Source organism: Microcaecilia unicolor, chromosome 3 (assembly GCF_901765095.1).
Source record: "Microcaecilia unicolor chromosome 3, aMicUni1.1, whole genome shotgun sequence".
Lineage (NCBI taxonomy): Eukaryota > Metazoa > Chordata > Amphibia > Gymnophiona > Siphonopidae > Microcaecilia > Microcaecilia unicolor.
In genome coordinates this window covers 66,291,496-66,306,590 of record NC_044033.1, presented here as the reverse complement: position 1 = coordinate 66,306,590, position 15,095 = coordinate 66,291,496, and the positions used below count along the sequence as shown (strand labels likewise).

General features: G+C 41.4%; 1 protein-coding gene across 1 annotated transcript in view; it reads left to right on the top strand.

Annotated features, from left to right (window-relative positions):
• Positions 1-15,095, top strand: part of TGFB2 (transforming growth factor beta 2) — a 162,819-nt gene that overhangs the window by 107,524 nt on the left and 40,200 nt on the right. The window contains exon 2 of the mRNA XM_030196022.1: positions 6,082-6,245. Coding sequence (XP_030051882.1) covers positions 6,082-6,245 — 164 coding nt within the window. The remainder of the gene's footprint in view (positions 1-6,081; positions 6,246-15,095) is intronic.

The following is a 15,095-nucleotide window of genomic DNA, read 5'->3' as shown; positions in this document are numbered from 1 at the left end:
GTTTAGCTTTCCTGCTTTTCTCTTGGTTCCCCTGCTTTTCCCTCTTGGTTTTGGAAGCATTGCTGTGTGTAGGGCTTTGGAAGCTCTGTTGCTGATAGAAGTACTTCAGGGTTTGGTGTTGTTAGGAACACTGCAGAGTTTGCTGTTAGAAGTACTTCTGGTGTTTGTGCTATTGCAGTCTTTGCTGTTGGTGTTTGGTGCTTTAGAAGCACTTTTGGCTTATGTGTTAGCTTCCCTGTTTTTTCCATGTGGCTCCCCTGTCTTCCCTTTTAGTGCTAGGAGCTCTTCTGGTTGCTTGCCAGAGTAGTGCTTAGGAAGCACCTTGTTAGTTGTATCTAGCTTGCTAGAGCAGTGCTTAGGTAGCTGGTTAGTTCTGTGTTTAGCTTATTAGTGCAAAGCGCTGCTTGTAGCTTGGTGCTTAGTAGCACCTGTGTTGGCTTTGTGTTTAGTTCCCTGCTCTGTTAGTTTAGGGCTTAGGAAGTCCCTTTCTTGAGCAGGGCTTAGGAGCTCCTGTTTAGTATAGGGCTTAGGAAGTCCTTTTGTCAGTTTTCTGTTAGGAACACTCCTGCTGGTTTAGGGCTTGGGAGCACGTAGATCAGTTTAGGTTTAGGAGCACTTCTGTTTCCAGTCCTGGTCCCTGTGTCATCCGGTATCCAGTAAGTCCTGCCGGCTACTCAAACCCAGGAGCTCAACTTCTGGGGGGCTTAGTAGCTAAGTGCAGGTGAAGCTGTGCGGACCAGTCCAGTGTGTTCCGGTCCGGTGTGTGTTCCAGTCCTGTCCCCTCCAGTCCGGGGGATTGCAGTCCAGTGTTCCAGTTCTGTGTCCTCCAGTCCGGGGGATTCCAGTCCATGTGTTCCGGTTCGCTGGGCAGTGCCTGCAGTCCCTGCCGGTGTGCTTACCCAGTGTTGGTTGGTGGGTTTTGCCTGCTGCTGTCGCTCCTCGGCAGAAGGGCTCACGTTTGCTCCAGAGCCCGGCCCCGCGGGCTCTGAACCTGAGAACCTGACATATTCTCATATTTTTAACACTTTCTTCAGCTCGTTGAATAGTGAGATGCCTTGTTGATTAGTAAGGCTAATTCTTCCATAAAAATCTCAGACTGTAATCTACATTGGGCTATCAGTGGAAAATCCCAGCTTAGTATGTCATCCCACTATGCATTATAGTTGTAAGGTATATGTCTTAACTTGGGCATAGTGGTCAGGGGTTTCTTGAGGATGGAGACCAGTGGCTTGTGATCGATTTGAACAGTCACTTGTCTAGCATAGACGTAAGTATATGTAACATAAAGAGAATTTTAACAGCTGTTTTGAATTCTTTCTGCTGTACACAGTTAAATTCTGCAAAAAGCAGGCTCTTAGACCATGGCTGGCTGGCCTCGCATTGTACCACAAGATCAGCACTGGCATCATAGAATTCCAACACTCAATGAGTGCTTCAGCTCATCTAGTCTTAGGCCATGTCTCTCAGGTTGCCAAATTAACTTGTTTTCCTGCTCAATCAGTTTTCTAATTGGTGAACATATTTCAGAGAATCTGAGTACAACCCTTTCTAGATGCCTCCATTCCGTGTAATCTCGAGACCCCATGTTTATCGGTGGGGGCAGGCATATTGTCTATCGCTTCAGCCTTTAAGGGATCTGGCTTTTTTCCTTCTACTTAGAGCATATGTCCCATAAATTTTACAGACTTGCAGGTGAGGTTCAACTTTTCTTGGCTCAAACGAATATCTTAGTAAGATGGTTTTGAGGTCACGATCATAGTCTGCTTGAGCCTGCTGAATGGTATCTCCACAGTCAGAGACCATCAGATCATCCGCAGTACAGGCCACTTGTCTCAGTCCAGACAATGCAATATGAAGTTTCCTCTGAAATTCTTACGGTGCCACAGATATTCCAAAGGGAAGTGTGTGCCACTTATAGTTCCCAAATGGAGTCTTGAACATAGACAATTTGCTGCTCTGCTTATCTTGGTCTATATGCCAGAACCCATTCTTAGTGTCAAGGTAGGAAAAAACCTTAGCTTTGTAGGTTAGCATGGCATAATGATTTCAGTGGAGGGTCTGGTTGAGTGGATTCAGGTCTATACATATTCTGATCTTGCCATTAGGTTTTTTGACCACCATCAGTGCTAATATCTATTCAGATGGCTCCTGTATCTTAACCAGAATTCCATGATCCTCTAACTCTTGTAACTCTGCTTTAACTTTCTTCTTGATAGTGACTGACAGATGTCACAAACACATCTAGAATGGTTGTACAGTGGGATCTACTTCTAAGTACAGTTGCTTGTCCAATCTACCATACCCAGTGAAGAGATCAGGAAATTGGTCACATACCAAACTGCAATTATTGACAGACTTCAGCAGCCAACAAGGGCTGCTTGTGTCATCTCATATCAGACATGTCGTTCAAAAGTGACATTTGTTTCTCCGATGCGGTAATTTCCGAACGCCTACATAGTTTTATTCACACCAGTTTTGTCTGCCTTGCTCTCAAAGGTCAGGATCTTATACAGCTCATGTGCTTCTGCACCAATGCATGCCAGGAGATTGGCAGAGTGTTTTTTTAGTGGCTGTTCCTCCAGGTCAGTAACAGTTTCATAATTAAGTCACTGGGTTTTGAAGTGTTTAAAATTTGTAGCGCAGTCCACTGCCAAACTCAGTGGTAGAGGAGCGGAATCGATGTGTGGCTTTCCATGGCTAATTTACACCTGAAACCATGTAATGTATTCAGATACTCTTAGGACAGATAAACAGTCTCAACTAGTTGTTTTTAATAACTCACAGCAACATGTGGAAGTGATATATTTTACCCAGGTGCATCCTCCACTTTCTAGAGGGATCATAGAGACTTACACAGAAGTCAGCATTACCCATTAAAACTGCAGATTAGAACACAATTTCTGAAGTCTCTTTCAATCCACAGTTTTATTGACATTTATTTCTGACATTGTACTTTTGAGTTTGTTTGTACCACCGTTGAAATCAACCTAATTTTTTTTAGCATTTATTGAGTTTTACCTCTTTTGTCTGGATTTAAATAAACATTTGTTTTTCACATACCGTTAGATTCAGTACGATCTTTGACTCTAGTGCTCATATTAATACTTGCATTGTGCTGAAGAACCTCCTTCTGAAGCTGAAGAGTGAAATATGTACAGAGAAACATAACAAGTTTTGCTTGGAAGTTCTTTTTTATGCTGGCTGATGTTGTGCAATACAATTAGCCTATTTCTCTCTTTCTACCATGTTTTCTTAGTCTCTGTATCTGTTGATATGTGAGGATCTTCACTTTCACAACATGTAGCACAGAATACTGAGTTGTTCCTGACACTTCTATTTTGTAAGTTGCTAGATATGACTAGCACTCCTTTATTATCTGCGCAGAGCCTCTTGGTTTGCAGTGGAATGCACGTCTTTTATTGTATTGTATTAGGAACGCCTTCTACCACAATGTCTGGTTCCTTGCATAAAGTTTTTTATCTGTTGGAATAGGAATGTCCCTCTTCATTTTCTGTAGTTCCATTAGGGTCATGGTCATTGCTTTGGTATTAGGGTGGTTGATTGTCAGTCTGAATATCAATGGTTTATAAAGATCTCTTCTAGGAATGAGAAGGGAAAGCAACTTTCTTTCTCTCTCCCTCACATCTCAGCTAGGAGTGCCAGTTAGCACCTGTTGTGGTGATATAATAACATTGGACTGGAGACTCTTGTTACATCACCAAACACTTACCAATCTTGCATTCATACGAACCATTCTGAAACCTTTGTATTCTCATGCCAAGAAAGGTTTTTAATGGTGGCATTTCTGTACATTGGTGGCTCAGTTTAGGTGCCCCAATGCCGTGCACATAGCCCCAATCCTATAATGGCATCTTGGCACCAAGATTCTGTTATAGAATACTAGTGTAGGTTGGCACTGGCATGCCCATGTTTAGATGCACCCTCTTTTGCCGTGTTGTACCTAAGTGTCTCACATGTCATGTGTAATTTATAATATGACCCACGTGTACATTCCTCTTGCAGTTAGGTGCAATGGCATTTAGACTCTACCTTATAGAGTAGTGCCCTATACACATGGGCGCCTGTCAATTTGACACATTTAAGTGTGCATTAAGCAGCTGCATTTACACCATTTCTATGGCTGGCATAAGTGCAGGAACCTACATGTAAGACGCATCAATGCTGGGATATGCAAGTATTTTATAATGAAACCTAGGTGCCTATCCAGCTTATTTTCAAAATACTTCTTCTGACACAAATCGGGAGATGGCTGGCGATCTCCTGAATCCGGCCAAATCAGTATAATCGAAAGCCGATTTTGGCCGGCGCCAACTGCTTTCCGTCGCGGAGCCGGACAAACTTCAAGGGGGCGTGTCGGCAGGGTACAGAAGGCAGGACGGGAGCGGGACGGGGGTATGGTTATGAGATGGCCGGCTTCGCACGATAATGGAAAAAAGATGGCCGGGTCTGACGAGCATTTCGCCGGCTTCACTTGGTCCATTTATTTTTACGACCAAGCCTCAAAAAAGTGCCCCAATTGACCAGATGACCACCAGAGGGAATCGAGGATGACCTCCCCTTACTCCCCCAGAGGTCAACAACCCCCTCCCACCCAAAAAAACAAGTATTTAAACATTTTTTTTGCCAGCCTCTATGTCAGCCTGAAATGTCATACCCAGCTCCCTGACAGCAGTATGCAGGTCCCTGGAGCAGTTTTTAGTGGGTGTAGTGCACTTCAGGCAGGCGGACCCAGGCCCATCCCCCCTACCTGTTACACTTGTGGTGGTAAATGGGAGCCCTCCAAACCCCCCAAAAATCCACTGTACCCATATGTAGGTGCCCCCTTCACCCGTAAGGGCTATGGTAGTGGTGTAGAGTTGTGGGGAGTGGGTTTTCGGGGGATTTGGGGGCTCATCACCCATGGTAAGGGAGCTATGCACCTGAGATCAATTTTTGAAGTCCACTGCAGTGCCCCCTAGGGTGCCCAGTTGGTGTCCTGGCATGTCAGGGGGACCAGTGCACTACGAATGCTGGCTCCTCCCACGACCAAATATCTTGCATTTTTCCGGGTTTGAGATGGCCGGGCCCGGTTTCCATTATGGCCGAAAACCGAAGCCGGCCATCTCTAAACCCGACGATCTCAACATTTGACCTAAATGTTTAGATTTAACCGGCCCCAACCATATTAGCGAAAGAAAAGATGGCCGGCCATCAAGCTTTCAGGCCCCAATGCCCCCTTGATGAATTCCCCCCCAAGTGTAAAATTGTGCACACAAGTTTATAGAATTAAGGGGAAAGAAGCCTGTTTCAAAGCAAAGTTATGAGCATGAAAAGGAATTCAAATCTATTAGAAAAAAATTATGTTGTTCTGAAATGAAGGAGAATCAAGGATAAGTCCAACAGTGAATGTTATTTTTATGGGCACAGATTGGAAAATATTTTCTTTCTGAATAAGTCCCATAATGAAGAAGACAGGCAAGGAGGCAGACTGGTACTATAAGAAATTATGTAATGCTGATGTTTTAAGATTTTTATGGGACTGAGTTCTTCTTTGATCTGACATGAGACCCAACATAAAAAGCTAGATCAGACTGGCGTCCTTTCCTGCTCTGAGGTGTCAGTAAAACCACACAGGAAAATTCATTTTATTTAGAAAAAAAAATCCTCCTCTTGTTGGCACATACATCTGACATCTGCCACAATTTCAACAGACATCATACTTTGATTTTTTTTGTTCCATCTTTACTGACTAGGTTTTTCAACTTTTTTTTTTTTGTTATCCCTTTCAAAATGCAGGCCTATTCATGCTCCGTCAAGTGTATACATTCGTTAATCTTTGTTAATCTGCTGTTTCTTTAATCAAACACATGTGCTTATTTTTTTTCTGGTTAAATTGTTTAATGACAGTAAAACTGACTGCTAGAAACTGAAGCATGCAGCAATCATTTTCCCTGACTGTATCTTGAGGCCATCGTTTTGATTTTTGTTTCTTGGTTTTTTTTTTGTTGTTTTTTTTTTGCAATCTTTAAATGAACAGTATCTGTTTTTATCATTTTAAAAGATTATGGTAACTTTTTACAGATGTCATCCCACCAAACTATTACAGCCCCTACTTCAGGATCATAAGATTTGACGTCTCTGCAATGGAGAAAAATGCTTCTAATCTGGTGAAGGCAGAGTTTAGAGTGTTTCGTTTACAGAATCCAAAGGCCCGGGTATCTGAACAACGAATAGAGCTGTATCAGGTAATATTCACAATTTTTTTATTAGGTTGTTGCGTTCAGCCTTTCCTATGTTGTGGTCCTTTAAGACAAGTGTTTCCATATGCGTCAACAGAGATACATACGATGAAAGATTTTGTTTCCTTTTGGTCTTTTCTCCCTGATTTTCATTATCTTTCTGTTCATGTCACACATTTGTGTTAATAACAATTTTATAACACAAATAGGGTTCTGTTTACTAAGCTAGAGGCACGCTAGCATTTTAGGTCCCTGTTTGCTAAGGTGCGTTAACATTTTTAACGTGCCTACAATTAGCGCCCGCGTGGTTAACGCGCATTACAGATGCTAACGTGCCTATAACGCAGCTTAGTAAACATGGCCCCTAGGGCTAGGTTTACTAAGCAGCGCTATAGGAGCGTTAGCATTTTTAACGCGCGTAAACCATTTACGCCAATGTGCCCATAGAAATCTATAGGCACGTTAGCGTTTAACGTGCCTTAAATTTACAGGCGCATTAAAAATGCTAATGCACCTTAGTAAACATACCCTTTAGTGAGCTAACTGAATAGATGCCTATAATATTCCAATGGGTGTCTATATGGTTAGCGTGCGCTAATTTTTTTAGCACGTGCTAAAAACCCTAGTGCATCTTAGTAAACAGGGCCCATAATTTCTAGTGCATGTAAATCAACTGTGTACACTTTAACTCATAGATTAATTCACATTAAAATGATTTTGTTAGCACTATTTTCTAGTATCTTAACGAAGAGACTCTGGTCCTTTATGACCTGCCTCTGAACTTGGGTTTCCTGTGCTGTGTGATTTGCAAGTACGTCAAACATATCAGAGCCTAGTGTTACCACCTAGGACAGGTTATTGTGACCCTAGGGTTATGATCTAGTTGGTTTAAACCTGTTTCCAGGCATCCTGTGGCTGAGAGTTTTATTTTTGAGGATTGTAGAAGACAGGGGAACAGAGTTTGTACAGGAAATCAAGACTTGAATCTGCATGTCAAGGCTGACCCAGGTCAGGTGGAAATCTAAGGGTAGGCTGTGATTTAACGATGTGGTCTGCTGAAAATATTTCAGCTGGGAGCTTCATAAGGTAAGGATTCCACCCCTCGGGCTAAGCTAGTCTAGTTTTTCAAACTTCTGTGCCACCACATTTTGAGAACTGCAGTCTGGTAAGAATTTAAAAAGAGATTAAAACAAGCTAGCAATGTCTCAGCCTGCCCATGGTGACCAAGAACCATCTGGGTATCTCTTATCGCAGGAGAAATTTATGGGCAGACAGAACAATGTACATGTGTGTGCATTCCAAAAAAAAAAAAATGATGAGTACTAGATATCAAGGGTACACTTAGTCCTGGATGAACAGATTGTGTACTGTTCAAGTTTAGCTTATCACCTCATTATTAAAGAATAGCTTAAGAAGTTAGCAGGAAAGTTACACCTGGTTGATTTTGCATCAGCACAGGGTAAAATCTATCATTGAGATCCTCAGTACAAAATTGAGAAAGGTGTTGCGTAATCTCCAGAATTAGGCAACTGGAACTTAGTGGTGCAGTATGTCTGATTTGTACTTCAGTAGAAAACACAGAGGGAGCAGGAACAAAGTAAGGGATGGTAGAAATGAAAATCTTCTGTAGCTGCAGTGATCCACACGTTTCAAATGTAGCCACAAAGCTGAAGTCAAGTTGCACAATAATAAAATTGAAGAAGCAAAAAAAATCTAACAAAATGATATCAGCTTCTTTATTTTGTTAAGAGCATAAGAACATAAGCTGAAGGTCCATCAAGCCCAGCATCTTGTTCCAAACAGTGGTCAATCCAGGTTACAAGTACCTGGCAAGATCTCAAAACAGTACAATACATTTTATGTTACTCATCATAGAAATAAGCAGTGGATCTTCCCCAAGTCCATTTTAATAATGGCTTATGGACTTTTCTTTTAGGAAGCTATCCAAACCTTTTTAAAACCCCGCTAAGCTAACTGCTTTTATTGCATTCTCTGGCAATGAATTCCAGAGTTTAATTACACGTTGAGTGAAGAAATATTTTCTCCAATTCATTTTAAATTTACAACTTTGTAGCTTCATTGCGTGCCCCCTAGTCCTAGTATTTTTGAAAAGAGTAAACAAGCAATTCACGTCTACCCGTTGCACTCTACTCATTATTTTATAGACATCTATCATATCTTCCCTCAGCTGTATTTTTGATAAACTTTTATTTCAGTGCGTTCAAGTGAACTAAGAAGGTGATTACTGTACTTTCTCCAGTGATAGACATGATATTGGTCGTATATATAATCTAAGCATTCTCTGGGTTAATTGTCACTTGGAGCCCTCCGGGAGTGGGGGTGGGTTTTGTTTTATTTTTTAGAAAGCAGCCATGAAGTGAGAGTGTGCATTGTCATATTCGTATTCCCACCTAGGGGGTAATTCTGTAACAGAGTGCCTATATATAGGTGCACACAGGAGGCTACGTGGTGCCTATGGGAAATATGTGCCTATAATTTAGGCACGAGCACTTATGCCAGCCATGGAGCTGGTAGATGCACTCACACCTAAATGCTAGAGGCATGTACATAATTAATAGTGTTTTATAAATTGTGCATATAAGTGTTAGTCCCATCTATGCTCTGCCTAGACTCAGCCTATGTGTATGCCTGCTTTTAAAATACACACAATGTAAGATTTGCAAGGAGGCTAAGTAGGAGTATAACTCTCAAAAGCATAAATCCTTCGAATATCAGGCCCTAAGTTTATTAGATTTCTTTTAAAATTAGACTAATCAGCCAGTGACAGCTGAGGCTTATATAAGAGTATCTGACAAGTCCCCACCAATTCTGATCCTCTCTCCCTCTCACCCCTGGGAACAACAACAGGCCCCCCTTCTGATTCTCTCTCACTCCCTAGAAGAGCAACTGACCACCAAGGATCCCCTCCTCCCCTGTAGGCCCCTTCTCCAGGTCTACCTTCTTGATCCCTGGTGCTCTAGCAGTAGAAAGGACAGGAGCATTGCCCACTTGCTTCTGCCCATCACAATTTCCTCTTCAAAATAGCTGCTGTGATCTCTAGCGGCAGTCTCATGGTACTTTGGTAGTATAGTGAGGCTGCTGCTAGAATTTGTGGCAGCCATTTTGAAGTGGAAGCCATGATGGACTGGAGTGAGTGGGTATCACTTCTGCCTTTTCTACCACCAGATCACCAGGGACAGAGAGATAGTCCTGGGGAAAGGATTACAAGGATGGGGGATATCCATGGGAGGGGTCCATTGGTAGAAATTGAAAACAGCATGGCCTTGCTCATGTAGTGGTTTGAGACATCAAAGTGATATCTGGAGATAATTTGGTACGAGATTGAATTGTAAAAAGTAAAGTATGAGAAAATGGCACAGCTGGATATACCTATAAAGGACAATTCTATAAACTGGGTGCAATATGCATGTAAATGTATAGAATAATGATATTTATATGTGAATGTGTAGACATGCATGCTAAATGACAATTTTCTGCTTAACTTACATAGCCGGTATTTGCAAGAGAGGGTACACAGAGGAGGAGCATAGGTGGGCATAGGCATGTCTCCCTTTTGCTTGTGTAACTTAGAGAATACTATAAGTTATTCGCATCCCTGCCGTATGTAGCTGTTTGCACTTACACCAGGAATATGGCTGGCGTAAGTGAAGGTACCTACATGTTAGACGTATTCTATAACAGAACTTGGGCATCCAGGTTCTGTTATAGAACAGGCTTCTGCTGTGTGGCCTTGAGGCATCTAAATGAGGTCCCAGTTACAGAATTGCCTCCATAATATTCAGGTCTTGATAGAGAAAGTTTAGGGGTGGTCTCGTTGAAGGACAGAAAATGACCTAGTGCAAAAATGTCCTGACCGGCGATTACTCTTGACTGGTAGGGGAAAAAGGATCTAACAGCTACTAGATTAAGATTAAAGGGGATCCTGGTTCTCAAATCTGAACGATCACATGCATTTCTTAACTGAAAGGCTTGATGGTATGTTCTTTCTTTGGTTGTCTCCACTACATTTTTCCTCTTGCTCAATACAGAATAAAGCATTTCCATCTGCAACTGGGTTTCCTTGATCTTCTTTCTTTGGTTGTCTCCACTACATTTTTCTTTTTGATGGTATAATGAATAAATCAGGGAGGCTTACATCCCCAACTTGGCACGACAGTTTACATTTTGTAAGAGATATGCAAGGTGACTTAGAGCTCACAGAAAGACATTTAAGATAGTAACAGTACCCTTCTCCACCACCGCCAACTCCAGGCTCCGCCCATTCTGCCTCGCCTCACCCTATGCCTGGAATAAACTTCCTGAGCCCTTACGCCAAGTCCCCTCCCTACCCATCTTCAAATCCTTGCTCAAAGCCCACCTCTTCAATGTTGCTTTCGGCACCTAACCTTTATACCTTTCAGGAAATCTAGTCTGCCCCAATTTGACTGCCCCCACTTGACTGACTGTACATTTGTCCATTAGACTGTAAGCTCTTTGAGCAGGGACTGTCCTTCTATGTTAAATTGTACAGCGCTGCGTAACCCTAGTAGCGCTTTAGAAATGTTAAATAGTAGTAGTAGTAGTAGTAGTTTCTAAGAAAAGATTTAGAAGTCAGTAGTAGAAGCAAATTAAGCATACACAGGTCAGTATACAAAAGCACTTATCCGTATAGCAGCACCTGCTGTCTGGGTATGTGCCACTGACCAGGATATTGAGCGGCACCATTCAGATAATGCCTCTGAATGTTCTTACAGATTGCCTTGGCACTATCCAGATAGTTCTGATGTGGAGCATGGGTGGAGCTAGTGGTCCTAGAAGTTATCCAGGTATCAGAAACAATCCAGTTTCAAACAAAACAATTTCAAACAAGCAAACTACGTGCATTTGCAGTTCGGAGTTAAGTGACTGTGAGGAAGATATCGTTTTGGTGCACAGCTCGCTTTCTTTTGGGTTTTTTCTACTGACAGTAGACATTACTTTAAGTAGATAATACAATCCAATATCCTCGAGAACTTTACTTCCAACAATCCAGGAGACTCCTAAGGCAGGCCTTACTAGCTGAAACACAGCTGTGTCGAGTCTTGGTTGTTGTACAATAAATTCATAGCCCTTTTGAAGCATCGTCTGTTTATTTTTGAGTCATCTTCGCTGTTTGTCCTGAGTGCTGTTTAGACTGTGAGGACTTGTTTCTTCTGTGTATACATCAATTATATTTAAAGAATCACAGAAATGAAAACTGCAGTATACCCAGATTTATTGCAGCGGTAGCTGGATACAGTTCTGAATATCCATGTATAAAAAGCCTGTGGAAGCCAGCATTTTAGAAAAAGCTGTCGTGGGCTGAATATTGACCTGTAAGTTTGCACCTGGATCACGGAGGGTGAAGTAACTTACTGAAGGTCACAAGGAGCCATAGTGGGATTTGAATCCTGGTTTCCTTGTTCACTGTCTGCTGCTCTAACCATGGTAGCATGGCTAGTGAGAGAAAGAAAGAAAGCTATAGTTGTAAAGAAGGAAAGGGAAGGGAAGGAGGACTGCTAAGAGTAGCTGAGAGATTAGGGGAGGATATTAGAACAGTGAGGTGTTGCTGGATAGAGGGGTAAAAAAGGCAGAGTAGTTGCTGCTAATTAAAGAACGGCAGTAGTGAGAGGTGTTGGTTTAGTAGTACCAAGGTCCATGTTGTTGTGATCCCACACCTGCCACAGTCACACAGTTGCTATTGATCTTACCAGGGAACCTTTCAATGCAGAAAAATGCCCATATTTTGCACACAGGATCCTTCATGCATAAAAATGCTCAACAGTGCCAGCAGGTAGGCTTTAATATGTATAGAGCCCATGTGTCAAACTAAGAACTCGATTTGGCCCATCCTTTTACTAAACATGTACGATAGTCTGCTAAATGTAAATATACAGGTAAATTCATGAATAATGAGCTGCTATGAGGCAAACACATGTGAAGCAGCTTGTTCATGAATTTTATAAAAACTGATATGTGAGATCTTTGTATGATGGTTTTCATAACAACTGAAGGGGATTTACTGGAGTTCACTATCATGTGAGCACTCACTAATGCTATTAAAGTGCATTATTAGTATATAGGTCTCATTACATAAAATGGGACTTGCAGTAAATAATGCCGTATTCAGGTTGCTGTGAGGATGGTCCAAATTGTGTGTATAGTTTTGCTAACAGGTCCTATATGCGTAAAAGACCAAAATACCGATGATTTTGCTGTGTCAGGTCATTCCACGTGTAGGTTCCGTGGGCAAAAATATTCACTCTTTAGCACATCAGCTTCTTAGTGGCCCACTATATAATCCAGTCACAGAGACTCAATTCCAGTTATTAAGACTGTGCTTTTTATATTTTCCTGTATGATTTGGGACATGTTCGGTGCTGGCTTGTGTTTGGTCCTTGATGAATTGCATCTATGGATTCTCAGTAACAAGAGTGAATGGATTTATGAACTAAACTCTATAACTCTGTTGCAGTAAATAACAGGGAATGGCTCTCTTGTCACTCATTTGTTCCTTTTGCTCACAGTGCGCCAAGTGAAGAATCCCAGGTCAAAACTGAAACATCATACTTCATAAAAACATAATCTTGAGGCTCGTCCTCATGACATTAATTGACACCCTTTATCATTTTTTTAATTTTTATTTTATGGATGCCCCAATGAAAATTCAGCTTCTAGTCCTATTTCTGCCTAGGCTGAATTTTGACTCTGGTTCTCTAGCCTTTCCCACCCCCAATTCTTTGCACAAATCTTAAAACAGAAAACCTGGACCGAAGCAGGCTGGTCTTCATTATATCTGCAGATGTAGCTGGCAAAAACATTCCTTCTCTCTGTGAGCAACATATTCTTGGCATCGTTAGATTCTTCCCCAGGGTACTGTATCTGTAGCCTGTCCAGCCACGTGCAAAACAGACTGTTTCATTTTTTAAATCAGGATTCTACCACAATGGTTGGTCTCTTTTCTTCTACAATTTCAGATAGTTGAAAGTACAGAGATTTTTCAGGCTATCTGATAGCAGATAATTCCTATTGTGATAGATCACACAGCAATTCATACCATAACTCACTCTATTGATATTGCTTAGGACCATGGTACTCAACCCAATCCTCGGGACACACCTAACTAGTCAGGTTTTTAAGGTATCCACAATGAATATGATTAGGTAGATTTGCATGCAATGGAGGTATCTCGTGCATATTTATTGTGGATATCCTGAAAACCTCTGGCTTACAATAATGGCCCTCAGCCCATCTCCAATTGGTCTTGTTTTTCAGAATATCTACAATTAATATGCATGAGAAATATTTGCATGCATTTCTGGCAAACTGAGTTAATTGTAAGGTTTAGTCATTCTGAAAACCAGACATATTGGGGGTGGCCTGAAGGCTGCAGAAACAATCTATTAGTCTAGATGTTACTGTTTCTTGACTTTAAATCACTTTGGTCCACATTATATTGCAGTAACCCTTCCATGAAACGTTATGATGAGTTTGTTATTAACACATATCACTGCTGCTCAGAATTTCCTCCAACAGGTTGTGGTGCAGAGTTCTAACTTTTAAGTATGTACAAATAATCAAATGATCATTTGGGGGTGGGGGGGGGGGGTGTCATTTTTTAAAATACGTTTTCATGTGTAAATGCTGTAGTATGCAGGTAGAATGCCTCTTGTAAGATTACCCCATGTGGACAAGTAAGCATGACAAGAAGGCACTTGTATATAACCTAGGGAAGGAGGAGCTTCAGCAAAGCATGGGCAGACTCATGAAGTATGCATATAGGTGAAAACATATGCATCTTACATAGGTACTTCGGCCTGGTGTAAATTTATGCAGCTGCATTGTATCCACAGTTTTGGGTGTTCTTAAACTGCTATTTTGTATTGAAATGTAGGTGCCTCTGTGGTTTATAAAATTGCCTCAAAATAGGCACCTACATGCTCTCTCCACACAGGTAACCTGTTAATCACCCATGTGATTATGTTCATGAGGTTGTCTTGAAATTCCCCATAGTTAGACAGCACTATCAAAAGCAATCACTTCTTCATGAAAATAAATTCCAGTCTTGCAAAGAAAAGTACAGGCTTCAAAGTAAAACAAATGCTCTCTTGCAGGTACAGTTCGCAGGCCAAAAGAGACATTTTTCACCAACGTACATGACAACTGAAGCGGTAACACAGTAAGGAGCCCCCTAAGTTTAGGTAGCATTTACACATGTAAATGCCGTCATTCTAATCATCTATGCATGTATGTGAACACATATGGGCATAAATGATAATGAAGCTGTGTGTTATTCTTGAAAAATGCGCTCTACAATAGAGTGTGCTTTGCAGGTGGGCATTCACATGGGTGGAGTAAGCAGATATTGGGTGTGTTTCACATTTATGCACATAATTTATAGAATACTATAAGTTATGCACACATTTTCCGAACCAGCTCTCTGGATGGTGCAAGTGTTCATACCTAAACACTTGTGTGTGTATATTCCCAGTTATCTAGGTATCCTATTAAGGAAAGTAGGCACCTACTACAAATAGGCTTCTCTAGGTGATGAAATATAGGTGCCCCTTTATAGAATTATCCTTTGAATGCTTGTTAGGTATGAATTTTTCAAGTCTGATCTGCTGTTAGTGGTCTGTAACCTCTCGTTAAAATCGTCCATAGTACCTGAAGATTGGAGGGTGGTGGCCAATGTAACGCCGATTTTTAAAAAGGGTTCCAGGGTTGATCTGGGAAATTACAAACTGGTAAGCCTGGCATCAGTGCAGGGTAAGATAGTGGACACTATTATAAAGAATAAAATTACGAAACACGTAGACATCTGAATATTGGGGGTTA